The following is a 14,274-nucleotide window of genomic DNA, read 5'->3' as shown; positions in this document are numbered from 1 at the left end:
CTGTGGGGAGGCCAGTACATGACTGATACTTTTGTGTGTTTTTCTATCCAGGTATGCTTTTTCTGTATTAACAGTGTGTTTTGGATCTTTGGCATGCTGAAAAGTGAAACTGGTATCAATCAGACACTTTCCAGATGGGTTGTTGGATCAAAATCTGATGGTACTTTTCTGGATTCATGATTCGTCAATTTTGACAAGTTCCCCAATGCACCTGAATGCAGTTCAAAAGCCTCCACCATTCTTTACAGGTGGCTTCTCTGACCTCCTCCTTACATATTGACAAGCATCTGAACCAAAAAAAGCTCAAGTTTGGATTCATCACTCCTGTTGTCACTGATTTTCAGTCCAATTCTTGCATAATTTGGTGTACTTGAGTCTTTCCACTGTTTCCCTTCCTTAAGAATGGCATTTTGACAGCCATCCTTTAAACAGTAGATGGAGGGCTCGATGCATCTCTCATGTCCTGTTTCTTAACAGCACGACTTTCAGATACTGTTCCTAGATACCTAAATGGTAAGTGCACTGGTTCTTATATAGCACTTTTCTATTCTAACCGAGCAATCAAAGTGCTTTTAAACAACTTACCTCATTCACCAGAGCACTTTTTTCTATACTTTTCTAACGTAAGTGCTCTCTATTTAACATTCACACACATTCATGCTCAGATGGATGCCTCACAAAGCAACTTGGGTTCAGTATCTTGCTCAAGGATATTTAGCATGCAGACCGAAGCAGGTGGGATCGAACCACCAACATTCCAATTAGTGAGTGACCTTCTCCATTTCCTGAGTTACAGCCACTCCTATAGGAGACCTATCACTTTGGGGTTTTTTTGTCCTCTACATGTCCAGTTTCCTCATTTTTTTAAGGACACACTGCACACCATGCAGCTGCCAGAGACTAAAGCAAACTTTGTCTAAATAAAATCTCTAGAAAGTCTGGACATGTGGAGACCTATTGCTCCAGACCACTTTCAAAATAACAAGTCTGGCTCTTTCAATATAAAGCTTAAAGAAATGGGTGGTGGCCAAAGACTTTTGTAATGCACTGCACTAGTAAATCACCATACAGCTGCTTCATGTCAATTACAGGAATTAGCCGTATTCAGTTATTTTCTAACACTACCTTTAGTGTGTTCAGAGCAGTTGATTTATTATTGTAGTTTTATAATGAAGGACATATGCATAGCATTCACACAATGTGTTTCTCAATGCTTCTTTATGCTCAGAGTGCTGTTAACACCATCACACAATACTCAGCATCATTTCAATGTCACTGCCTGAAGCACTCTGTAAGCTTGCAGTGAGCTCTTGAGCTACTTCCACTGACTCTCAACATTCACTTCCCACATTGTTTTTATAGTAAATCAGCACTTACGTGCAGCATTTAATTCAACCTCATAGCTGAACAGATTGAGAAGCTATTGGAACAGTGGCCTTTGTGACATTTGTTCCTTACAGCAGATCATGTACACAATTATCCTCAAAATTGTCTCTGTAAATCACCACCTGCTCCTCTGTCAGCCTCCGCAGCTACAGGACCCTGACTGCTGCTGCTCCCCATGCCTCCAGCCCCTTTCTCTTCCTATTCTCTATCCTTCACCTCCTTCTTTCTCTGTCTTCATCTTGGTTTTTTTTTTTGGTTTTTTTTTTTTGCTTGTTCCCTTGTTGAAGCCTTGGTGCTGAATATTCCCAGCGGGAGACAAAGAAGAGACAGCAGCAAGCAAAAGAAGCAAAGAGAATATGGAGATCACAGCGAGAGAGGAGGAAGGAGAGGGGAGGAAAGAACAAAGGTGTGTTCAAGAAGAGTTGACTTATAATTTAAAGACACATGGTGGAGAATGACAAGATAGAGAGTGGCCTAGCAAACAAACATGGGGTTGAGCTGTTAAGCACTGAGGGAAATGGAGATAAGAGAGGTGATGATACAAGCAGAATTTAAACATTCAAGTGCTTTAGGAAATAGTGGTAAGGAGTGAGGTTGGAAAATGTTCCTCGTCTTTTTGCAAGCAGTTTGACTCTACGCATGTCTAAGTCCTGGCTAGTCAGCTCCACCCTGGACCCAGGATGACAGTTTGATTAAGTGCCAAGGGCCTCAACACCCCAGTGCTCTCACAAACACACCTTCTGCCACAGGCACATGCGGTCAGACACACAGTAGACCCCAAAGCTTTATTTACCCCAGCATCCACATGACACATGCAATATTCATGTTCCTCCTTTCACTTTTCAAAGAAAAAATAAATGAAAAGTCTTAGGAGCTGAAATTCCACTGCACAGACTCATTCAACAGACAGTTCCTCTAATGCAACTGGATATATGTATATAAATATATGTTTATAGGTTGATGCATAACAGTTCACTTGATATACAGCATATGACGGTATTACATTATGCTGCAGATTGTTTCTCCTACTCTTTTCCCAGCCCATCCCAGTCTCCAGAACTCTCCGACATAGCCCATCACCCACACAGATGGACGAAATTACTCCAAAAAGATATACAGATAAATGTATGCGCTCAATATCCATAAATCCACAAACAGATTTAGCTAAATACAAATATACCCGTGTACATGTACCACCAGTCTGGAGTGTTTGCATAGCAGGAAACCTTTTTGCATGCCGACATGCAAGTATCTGCAGTGTCTGTGCATAATCCCAATTCGCCTACTTAATTACTGGCACTTGTGCATGTAGAGTACACGTGACCTTGGAAAATTGTCATATTTAAATGCAAAGTGGCTATAAAGTAGAGAATAGTTAAAATACATAGAAAAAATAATAAAACAGTGATATCTACAACCCTGATTTCAAAAATGTTGAGACAGTGTAAAATGTAAGTAAAAACAGAAAGCGGTGATTTGCAAATCTCATATTTTATTCACAATAGAGATTCCAGATGCACAAGCTATCAATTCCATAGGCTATAAAGCAACGCTATACTGTCAGAGATGCAGGCTTTTTGAACTGAGCACTGATAACAGGCTCTTTAGTTTTGAGGAGGCAGCACCCATGTTTTGCAAAAGACTTTCAAGTTTCAATTTGTCTGACCACAGAACAAGTTTCACTTTTCCTCAGTCAATTTTAAATGAGCTTTGACTCAGAGCATATGGTGGTGTTGCTACATCACATTCACATGTGACTTCTTCTTTGCCTCTTAGAGCTTTAACCTGCAGCAAACTGTGTTCACAGACAGTGATTTCTTGCAGTGTTCCCGAGCCCATGCAGTGATTTCCATGACAGAATCATACCTGTTTTTAAAGCAGCATCACCTGAAGTCCCTGAAGATCACAAGCATCTAGTGTTGATTTTCAGCTTCGTCCCTTGCACACAGAAATTTCTCCAGATTCTCCAAATCTTTTGATGTTATCTATTCAAAGAAACATTGTTCTGAAATTGTCCCAAATTGTTTGCAGATTGGTGAACCTCTGTCCGTATTTACTTCAAGAAACTCTACCTCTTTAAGATGCTCTATTTATACCCAATCATTTCAGTGACCTGTTGGTTAAATTAGATTAGAAATAAGTATGTCACCTCTGGTTAAGCAGTTTGGAGGCAAAGTTAGATGTTTTGGACATGTGCAGAGAAGGGATTGTGGACATATTGAACAAAATATCTTGAAGATGGAGCTTCCAGGCAGGAGAAAAAATGAAGACCTCAGGTGGGGTTCCTGGATTTACTGAAGGAGGACATGCAGAGGGTTGATGTGATAGAAGAGGAGGTTAGGGAAAGCGTGAGATGGACGTAGATTAGGTGTTCATCTCATGCTTTGTAAACAGGCTTTCCAGTGCAGCCTGTTTAGGGGTCACCACACTGAGGAGGGAGCAGCCAAAAGAATAAGAAGAAAAAGAAGTTTAGAAGAAGAAAAAGAAGGTTACAGACACGTTCTCAGTTAACCTAAGGAGTTGCAATATGTTCCCCCAGCTGTTTCTATTCAATACCACTAACTTTCTAGCCTTTTGGTTGTGCATCACAACTTTCATAAGACATGCTGCTGATATTAAATACCAAATAGGCTACTGTTTTTATGCATAGTAAAATGTCTCAATTTAAACGTCCTATTGTAAATAAAATATGGGATTATGAGATTTGCAAATCATTGCTGTTTGTATTCGCATTTCACCCAGCTTCTCAATATTTTCAGAATTGGGTTCATAAAAAGGCACCAGTGCCAGGGTTAATGCTCTTTCTTGCAATGTTAAAGAACGGCCGGGATACCTCTTTTGATCTGGAAAATATTTAGTACAGGGTGTGTTTATTCATCACCTCTCTGCCAGGTTTCTAATAATCAGCCTTGCAGTTTTATCGTAATCCTCCTCCTGCATAGAGACAAGCGGACAGCTCTGAAAACATATTTCCGCCTCAACACTGTCGTGGTGCATAAACAAAAATGAAATTACTTGCATATGTATAAAGCTGTATATAAATGCAGTAAAAGTCAGAAATATCTAGAACATAGTACTCTGATGTTAATGAACTTCATTTGCGCCATAGGTTTGAGAACCAGAGTTAGTGGCACTAATAAAATACATCATGCATTTCAGCCTTGAGCATGTCACACACTGCATGTCAAAAGGTGTAATCCCCTCTGGTTCGCTAAAGTGAATGATAAGGTGTGACGTCAAGTAACAGCTATTAGGTTTCCATGCTTGTCAGTGGCTTTTCATTCATCTCCAGTTGGATTTTCAGCATTCGCTGCCTCAGTGGCCCCACTGATTGAAACTGAGCTCTTTTTCTCATTTAGAGGAACTGTCAAAGCAAAAATCCATCCTAAGAACAGCTATGTACTGATTATTCTTATTCACATTAGCTCCCTCCGATCAAGCAACTAATAATCTGTGGTGCCTAATAGGCTGTGATGGAAATTCATGACACCAGTTTGCAATAAATACTGACATTTGTGGACTGAGACAGTTCCTGTAATTACACCCCTTTTTGTTTCTGTGTAATGGTGCTGACAGGTCTGAACTCGAGAGAGCATCCATTAATGTACACGACTGGCTAAGAATGGTCCGCATCAGATTTATGTTTATCAGCCCTGTGACTTCACAAGAAGAAAGATACGCAATCACAAAAGTGGTTGAGCTGTCTGAGTAACGTCGTGCATGTGTTTCTTTTAAAAAGAGTATTGAAATGTCTGAACTCTTTCTTTTTTAAAGCAATAAAAAGCAGCATTTTTATAGTTAAACTTCTGCCGTGTGGGTATTCACAACTATAAAATCAATATTCTTTCAGCAAAGTCTGCATTTTTCTTGCCAATACTAATCAAAGAAACTGCTCTTTATGGGATTTCTTCTTATTCAGTCTTGACAGTATCTCCCTTTTTGTCCAGTGATAAATTTATATTCTCTTTTGTTTTACACCAAACAGTCCATTAGGATATTTGTTCATGTCACAGATGCTTTAGTATGAATAGCAATAATATGTGGCCAGAGTTTCCTGATAAATATCCCTGTTTGGTTTCATAATGGGTTCATTAGTGAAAGTCTAACAGCGTCTTCAGAGCAGCATGCATTTGTTATTCTGTTGTTGTTGTTACACTTGCTATGGGATTGTGTTTCTGTGTCAAGCAAGTACATCATTATCCCTTCACCCAGACGGATTAGTTTGTTGCTCAGAGCCTCTCCTCCGATATGTCTCTCTTGATGAGCTGACTGGGGAAACAGGGTTGAACAAATGCTGTTAAATGCCACAAGTGTCAGGATCCCTCTCCTGAGAGTTCTGATGCGCCGCCCACCATGTTATTAATATAAGTAACAGATAATCTGTAGTCATCCTCTATTTTTTAAGCTCAACCTGAATATGTTTCTGTTCATGACTGGACCAGAAAAAAATGATTTTATATCCTTTATTTCCTTTTACAGCCATGCCAACTGCATTCACTCAGGCACATCTTGATCACATCAGTGTAACTCCTGACTACTGCGTGTGGTGGTGGAATCTCACTGAGAAGGCACCACGTACCCGTACTTGAGCAGCCATTCCCTGCGACACCCTCACTCGTTGAAACATAAGTAATCTCCTCGGTAGAAGGCCTGATTATCCTCTGAGGGGACATTAGAAGTCACGTGTGCTGCATTAACGACAAGAGAGAATGACAGTAAAAACTATGAGTAAGCAGGTGGGATCCTGAATGAATCCAGGAAACATAGAGAGAGGGTTGGTGGTTGCCTGATTTCATCCTTTCTTCCTTGCCATTTGTGAATTTTCTGTCATGTACACTAAAGTATGCCCTAATGTAGACAGACATTCAGCACAGTCACAAAGACACAAAGGAAGCTTTGTAGCCCTATCAAGTACACCTATGAAAGAAGTAATGTGCCCATGTGGCGAGGCAGAAATGGGCCAAAATGAGCTTACGAGCCCCTTTAACTTCCCTGTTTATCCCACTCTGTATGCTGCACGTAGCTTTTCAAAGCCAGAATACTGCCTGGTATATTGTGTGGTAATTTAATTAAAATTACTATAGTAATATGCAACAGAAAACACAAACATAAAATTAATCGTCAGACAATAACACAGTGAAATTAATCTGTGCTTAGAGACAGAGTGATTCAACTCCCTCTGTCTCTTCTCCACCGTGCTGCTCATTCGCCCTGTTTCCCTGTAGCATGAAGATAAAGTTTGTTGTGCATGGGAGAAGAAACAATACAAACTATTAATATGAGGCTTTTTTCCCCAAAACCAGTAGCCTCAGACTCTTTATTGTCATAATATTAAAGAAAAAGTTGCAAATGTGTACATTTACAAAGTCCTTAACCATGACATTTTGGTATTTTTACTAACCTTTAAGATGTACTTTGTATAATTTAATCTACTATTACACTTTATTTCACAGGCTCTTTATACATTTACAAAATGCACAGGACGTTTGGTCAAAGCACTGTGTATGTGATACCAGAGTGAGAGTCGGGACAAATCGTTTACATTTTCATTTCAATTTAATTCCGTTTTATTTAAATACCACCAAATCACAGGAACAGTTGCCTCAAGGAGCTTTGCATTGTAAGGTAAAGGTAAACAATAATACATAAAAAACAAAGAAAACCCCAACACCCTGATGACCCCGTGTGACCAAACGCTTTGGTGACAGCGGAAAGAAAAAACTCCCTTTTAACAGGAAGAAACCACTGGCAGAACCAGGCTCAGGGAGGGGCGGACATCTGCCACAACTGGTTGGGAGTATATATTTCAAAGTATAACATTACTCAGAGTAAATCGTTTTCAGAATCTCTTGTACTTTTCAGGTACTGAAAACAGAGTTTTTGAAGCTCTTGCTTAGTTTCCCTATATCTCCCGGAGACAGTCAAGCAAATGTTTAATGATTTATAGCTTACAACACAATGGCCAACCATAGCCATAACCTGGCATATCGATCAACCAATGAATGTTTGCCTTAGGGAGTTTGTAAAGGAGTGTGTTTTAACCAAACCAAAAACTAAAGTCAGTCTAAGAATATCGGTTCTACATGGTTCAAACACAGCCATCTTTTAGATATCGTACTACACAGCATTTCCACTGTTGTGTCTGCACTACTCTGAGCATGCAGTGATGAATTATTACCAACAACGTTCTACTTCTTCAAAAAAAAGTGAGATGGATAGATAGCCCTTAACTGTTGGCTCTTTTCCAATCTCATTGTCTTGCCTCGTGTTTTTCCCTGACTTTCCGGTCATTGTGTTCCCGGATCACACCAATTACCAAAGTTTCAAGAAACCTTGATTTATTCCTTAGATCATATAGAGTGACAAGACAAGTACTCCACATTCAAGCTTTCTCTCTCCTGTCATTCACACTGTCTCCTTCTCAGCTCCGTTTCCTTTGCAGTCACGCAGTAGCCTAAGCAATACACACATGCACACTGTCTACAAGAAGAAGCACGCAGTTTGAATCAGACCTGCAGTGTCCAGCTTTTACTCGGGGTTGGAACACTCTGTGATGGTGATCAACCAAGCATAAACCACCACTTAACCAGCACCCCCGAGAGGGAGATTGTTTTCGCAAAACACTTTGTCAATGGTGCATTCAAGCATCATGCTCTAGCTTGAAACAGGTTCCCCTTATCACAGTCAAACTGGGGCACCGCAGGGTCAGAAAAACCATTAAATGCTACTTTGGCTTGTTGGGACTTCGGGAGATGCTTTGAAGACTTGCAACATGATTTCCATTCATTTACCAGCAGCACCTTGACCTTTTTTTGTCTTCTCATCTTTGACCGAATCACTTCACAGAAATGGCATTCAAGAATGTCAACCTGTTTACTTACAGCTGAGTGAGAGACAAAAAAGTTACAGAAGTCTCCGTTTACTATGAATCTGCCTTGTTTAAAATTCAACTGGTGGGACAATAATGAAAGAGAATACAGTCTCTGGAGCCTTACTCTCTGTACTCTGCTCAGTTTTGAGGTAGAACACATATTGTAAAGCAGTAGGATTAAGGTGCGTGTGTGCGCGCCTATAGGAGTGTGCGTGCTTCTGTGTGTGCATGACGGGCTTGAAAAGGAAGACAAATGGTCTGTAGCTACTGAGGCCAGTGATTTTATTCATCAAACAGCGCATATTCCAAACCGTGTGTGTTACAAGTGAGGTTAGAGGATGGAAAAGTGAGAATTAAAATAGGGAGGCGGACAGAAAGAATGTGTTTTACCATGTAAGTGCGATTTTAACTAAATCCATTGTCTCGAGGGAAATTCTACAGATTTTTCTCAGAGACTAACTGCTTGTAATTTAGATGAAATAATCCCCTAGACTCCTGTTGCTGCACAGTAGCGCACTAAATCATTCGGAATAACTTCGCTCCCCCCGGACAAGCTCTGGGAGCGCTGTGAGGCTGACAAAATACTCCCCATCACCGCCACAAGCTGCTGTTCAGTGCCAGAAAAGACTGAGTGGAGCTGCGTGCGTTTCACTCTCTCTCTCTCTCTTCAAAGTCTCTGACAAACAGCAGCCATCGGAGAGCGCAGAGGCGATTTTAGGCGCATTCTCTGTGACCACAGCGGGACCGATGTTGAAAGCGCGCACCAGCCTTCCTCCAAAATGTGCCAGTGCGGCTCATCTGGATCGAAACCCAGACCGGGCTCTCTTGCCGAAGCCGGGAAGCTCTTCTTGAAACACACCACTTTGCACGGCTTAAGACACATCTTCCTCAGCGGCTCCTACCCCCGAAGAGTCGCGTGGTTGCTGGCGTTCCTGGCTGCCTTGGGTCTGCTCTTCACCTGGTCCTCAAACAGAGTGCGGTATCTCCTTTCGTCACCCGTGTACACTAAGGCGCACATGGTGTACGCCAAGCGACTCGTTTTCCCCGCTGTCACCATTTGTAACCAGAACCTCCTTCTGCCGCGGCGCATGAAGAAGACTGACATATTCAGCGCGGGGAAGTGGCTGGGACTTCTGGGGATGAACGGGCAGGTCTCCCCCGCTGCGAGAGAGGCGCTTACCCCTTTGCGGGGCGACAGCGCAGAGGGCGAGCCGCCCTGGTCCCCGCTGTCTCGGATTTTGGACTTCAACCACTTCCTTCCTCCTCCCCGGGAGTCCGAGCCGTCCATGAGACAGCTGCTGGACCGGCTGGGACACCAACTGGAGGAGATGTTGTTGTATTGTCGGTACCAGGGAGAGCTCTGCGGGCCTCGCAATTTTAGCACTGTGAGTGTTTTGCCAAAGTTATTTTATTTTATTTTATTTTTTTTATAAGTGAACCGCACTCCTCCCCAACAGGTTGATGCAGTTTTTAGAGATGGATGCAGGTTTGGGGATTATTAGGCTGAGTGAAATGTTTATTGTCTGATCGAATCTTACATGTGGCACAAGAATAGGTATCACTCTACGAAATTAATTCACTTTGAAGTCACGCAATTACAAGGATGCACAACACGCATTCCTCCGCACTGTTGCTTGGTGATGTGCCCCAGTAGTTCAATTAACTCTCCCTCTCTCCACGTCTTAAGCTCTATCCATCTACGCCACTGTTATATTTATATGGACTTACACAGCATCCCACTCTTTTTCTGGTCAGTAATTATTCTGACTGTATCTGAATTCATAAATATATTTCTGTAATAGTTCTGCATTAATGCCCCTAAACAGGCTTGACAAGATTTGAAGTGATGGTTTTATATTTGCATTTCTGCCTCCCTTGTTTAAACAAACTTATATTTCTGTCACTTTCATAAATTACTGAATTTCTCTTGTAAATTCCACAGGAACAATAGCAAAAGATTTTTAAAAAAAAAATTCAGTGGAGATGTTTGCAAAATCCAGTAACCTTCAGTGTTGGCCACATGGTCTGGATTGATCCCTCCTTTGTCGTCCATTACTTCTGGATCAATGTGTATACACTTCTAGACCAATCTGCCCCTAATGAAGACTTTTGATTCATTTAGGAACATTTTACAACACTCACTGACAAAGTGATAGAGTGCAGTTAACGTTGGCCTCATTGGTAATCTGCAGCCCCATTGATTGCATTCCATCATCATGTGGAGAACAATGTAAAAGCCAAGTGCTGCTCTCTCCCCCACCTCATTACCCGAATTTGTTTTCAGTTAAATAGATTTTGTTATGGTGTTAGAAACACAGTTTGATGTCAAGAAGGCTCCTCTGCTATTTGCAGCAGGCATGATGACTAAGGATTATTTTATCTTTTAGGAAAATGTATAATTTGAAACTCCTTGCCTTGATGGCAGCCCTCAGTCTGTGTCATCAAACCATATCCACAAATAATGCATCAAAAACTGCTTTTTTCATCTCCAATTTAAAAAGCAACAGATCCAGAAAAACAAAAACGTTATCACAGTCAAACACATTTCTTCATAACATCATCTCTAATGTTGTATTAAGTGGGGTAGGGTCTAACCGAGAGCAACTTAATTTACAGATATGCATAATAGCAAAGTCTGTGTTTTGGGGGCATGTGCTACTCCACTGATAATCAATGATGATCTCCTTGGCTTCTGGGCAGGCAAGACAAGCTGTCAGCGTGAGTCAGACCAATAGAATCAGTCACACTTGAGAAGCGAGGTGTGGAGGACGAAGGCGAGTCTGTCTACATAGACTTTGAGGATGTATTGACTTTTGTGCAAGAACCCCCTGTGATGTTGGGTCTCTCTTGAAGCTCTATAAATATGGTCCACTGGCCTCAGCAATCTATCCTTCCCTCCGTTCGTCTTTATCCGTGCTTCACCAACACACATGCTTAATTCTCAGGCCTGTCTCTCTTCACTTGTGGGTCACAGACATTGATTTCTATTTAAGAAGTTGACCTAAGTACGAGCTGGCAGCCTGGGCACCTCCTGCGCGCTCCACTGACTGATGACTCCCTGCCCAGTTTTTCTTAAATCTTACTGGGAAGTCTGTGTATTTAAAGGTGTATTTGGTTTGCCGATCATCAGTGAAACGTTAAGTCAACAATAACCGATGAATTAATGACTTGCGAGCAGCAATATAAGCAGTAAACAAAATATTTACACATTATCACCTTGTGAATTTGTAAGCAAGCTGTTAGTTATTAGCAAACAGCAGCCTTTTTATATCTCCAGCCAACATCGCGTAACATTAGGATTCATTCTGAGACATGTTTCCGTCCACTTTCTTCTTTGGTCAACTGTGTTTACCAGTTAGTTGTTTCTTTTGTGTTTGTGCAGTACCTGCCCAGCATCAAACAAAGCAATCTTTTTTTTCTGATAACAGACCCCTGCTGTGTCTGGAGAGAATGCTAGTGGAAGCAGTGACAGTAAACCAAAAGATCTTAGACCAAAACAGCTTTTATATTCATTCCTGCACCTTCTACAACATCACCAGCAATAGAATCATTATTCTAAAAGGCATGCAAATGGGCTTTTTTTTTTATTTAAAATGAGTTACTTTGATGCTTCCTAATTGGAAAACTTTCTGTGTTGTTCCACTTTAACCCACACCTCTTCTAACTAGTCAGAGACAAATTGGGAGCAATGAGCAAAGTTGCCATTTGTAAAGGTGACAGAACAAAAACCTGTCAAGATCCATTTAGATCCTAAGCACCTCTAAGGCTCCCCTTCTAGGCTGACTTGAATAAAAGCTGAGCTCATTCTTGACCTTGGAAACAGTTGTCTCGTTTCTCAAAGTCCGATAAATAGATTCTGTGGGTTCTCATCTGCTGATGTGCAGAACTTGATATGAGGTTGTTTTTAAGAGATTTTAGAAGTGAAACATTCCGTCTTTGTTGGGGCTCATTTTGAAGTCTTCATTTATACGCGTGGTGCATTTTGTCTGTCGTGTTAAATTGTATTATATAAAGCATATAAAGCAAAGTAAACTGCCATGCGTCATTATAAACTTGCTAATTCTTGTGTTCGTTGCACAGAGTGAAGCTCAGCATAGATAATCGTTCCTAGGTGTGTGTGTTTTTCTAACTGTCATAAAATAACACACTTGTTGTACTCTGCTCTGATTTTGATATGAATGGAGGAGGAGGAAAGTGGTTCCCTGGCAACTTTAGGGAACAGCTTGTGCATCCTTTTCACATTGTCATGTGAAGGATAGCCGAGGGCCATCTCAACAGTCTCAGGCTGTCTCTCTGTGAATTATTTATCGAAGAGAAAGACGGTGACATTTCAACACCCTGTGTGAACGAGACAGAGTGATGGCTCTCTCAGTGTTTTCTCCCATAGGTGGGATCGATTTAAATATTTGTATTCTGTGTTTACAAGTTAACAAGATCCGGCAGTTCTCACTTTAAATGCAATGTATGGGGCACAGCGCTCAATGGAGCAAAAACCAAAAGCGGCGTGGGATTTACCTTCTTGGGAAAAGCTGCTTAGGCAATCCAAATGTTTCACCTTCCTTAATGCTAAATGTATTCGAACAAATAGAGGTTAACGGCAACAAGTTTCAAACATTCACGATCACTGTGCAGGGTCATTAATTACTAGCTTTATCCCTGTGCTGCATCTAGAATTAATTCATTTAAAGCTTATCTTTAAATATTATTAACAGGATTTTGTTTCTGCCTCAGGTATAAAGGTTGCACTTTTCCAGAATATTAAGAAGCTCATGCTAAACGGTAAGGATGCATTTGAGAAATCTTAACGCAAAAACCAAGGCACTAGAGACAGACATGAAGAAGCATGTTCTGACTAAGCTCAAACATCAGCTCAAACGAAACACAATGAAGATCCTGACTCCCCAAGGTCATCACTGGCACCCACTTCTGCTGCTCTTCACTCAAAGCAGCGAGCACAATCTCCTGGTTACCACAGCAACTCTGACTACAGGCCTCCTGTAGTCAATCACCACATTACCAACACATACACACAGATGGTGAGAAGGGGTGGCTGCACAGTACACACGCACGAAAATACTGTACACACTAATTTGAGCGTAGTCATTCATATTCTCGTGCAGATATGTGTGCACGCTTGGGCACATGCACAATGACAAATAAATGTGCTTGCAATTGGAACAATCTTATCGCTGTTTTGTTGATGTGTATCTGCCAAATGCTTTTCTCTGTTCGGGGGGAGCAGCAGTGCCTCTTCTTTTGTTCAAACTTGTCTCCTGAAGAGAATAGAAAAAGTCATATTGAGATTTAATGGGAAAACTTAGAAATTGTGCTAACAAATCAGTAGCTTGTTTAGATGTAGACAGGTCTGTTAGTTAAATTCTATCAATAATAAAGCAAGCATTTCTTTTTTTCTGCTTTTTTCCTTTTACCCATTGTTTTACTCAGATATTTTCAGTAGGCGTTCTCTGCCTTTTCCATGTCAAAAGATAAATAGTAATCAGATTTTGGTCAGCGGCATCTCCAGGACTAAGATGGATTTCTAGGGCATTTTATTGATATCCTGCTTCTGAGTCTCTGCACATAGAAAGCGGTTAGGAGCTCTGCTTTTCACTAAGTTTTTCCACTTATGCACTTGAAAGGTCACATCTCATATTGTGTCCGACCATCAGAAGGCCTTTTATTACATTTCATCACTTTGTGTTTTAAAAGCGCCTATATAACCGCCCCATAGGGGGTAATCCATTGTGGATTGTGCTCCATTTTTTCCACACACTTCAGTGAACAGGATTTACATTACACTAACTTTTCCTCTTTGAGACATGGCAGCAATCTTTTCAGCTCTCTGCATCTGGTGTTTGTGACATATGAATAATCTGTCATGAAGCACTAATGTCTGAGTCACACGTCACCCATATAATGAACGCCTTCTTATTTGTTCCCAAGATCCATGCAATACATTCAGAAGAAAGGAAGCAGCAACGCTTTTAAGCAGCCTCAGTATGAAAAAACGTGCAAAT

The 14,274-nt window shown here is 41.1% G+C and overlaps 1 protein-coding gene across 2 annotated transcripts in view; it reads left to right on the top strand.

The window, feature by feature from the left end:
- Positions 1-14,274, top strand: part of asic1b (acid-sensing (proton-gated) ion channel 1b) — a 188,781-nt gene that overhangs the window by 140,324 nt on the left and 34,183 nt on the right. Inside the window, exon 1 of one of the 2 annotated variants that reach the window (XM_084929395.1) lies at positions 8,587-9,642. The exons of the other annotated variant lie outside the window; for it this stretch is intronic. Coding sequence (XP_084785521.1) covers positions 9,037-9,642 — 606 coding nt within the window. The 5' untranslated portion in view covers positions 8,587-9,036. Of the gene's footprint in view, positions 1-8,586; positions 9,643-14,274 lie in introns of those variants that run through there. 2 annotated transcript variants of the gene reach the window in all.

Source organism: Perissodus microlepis, chromosome 5 (genome assembly GCF_051167445.1).
Source record: "Perissodus microlepis isolate ML-2025 ecotype Zambia chromosome 5, ASM5116744v1, whole genome shotgun sequence".
Lineage (NCBI taxonomy): Eukaryota > Metazoa > Chordata > Actinopteri > Cichliformes > Cichlidae > Perissodus > Perissodus microlepis.
Note: the sequence above shows the minus strand (reverse complement) of the source record. Positions and strands in the feature narration are given on the sequence as shown.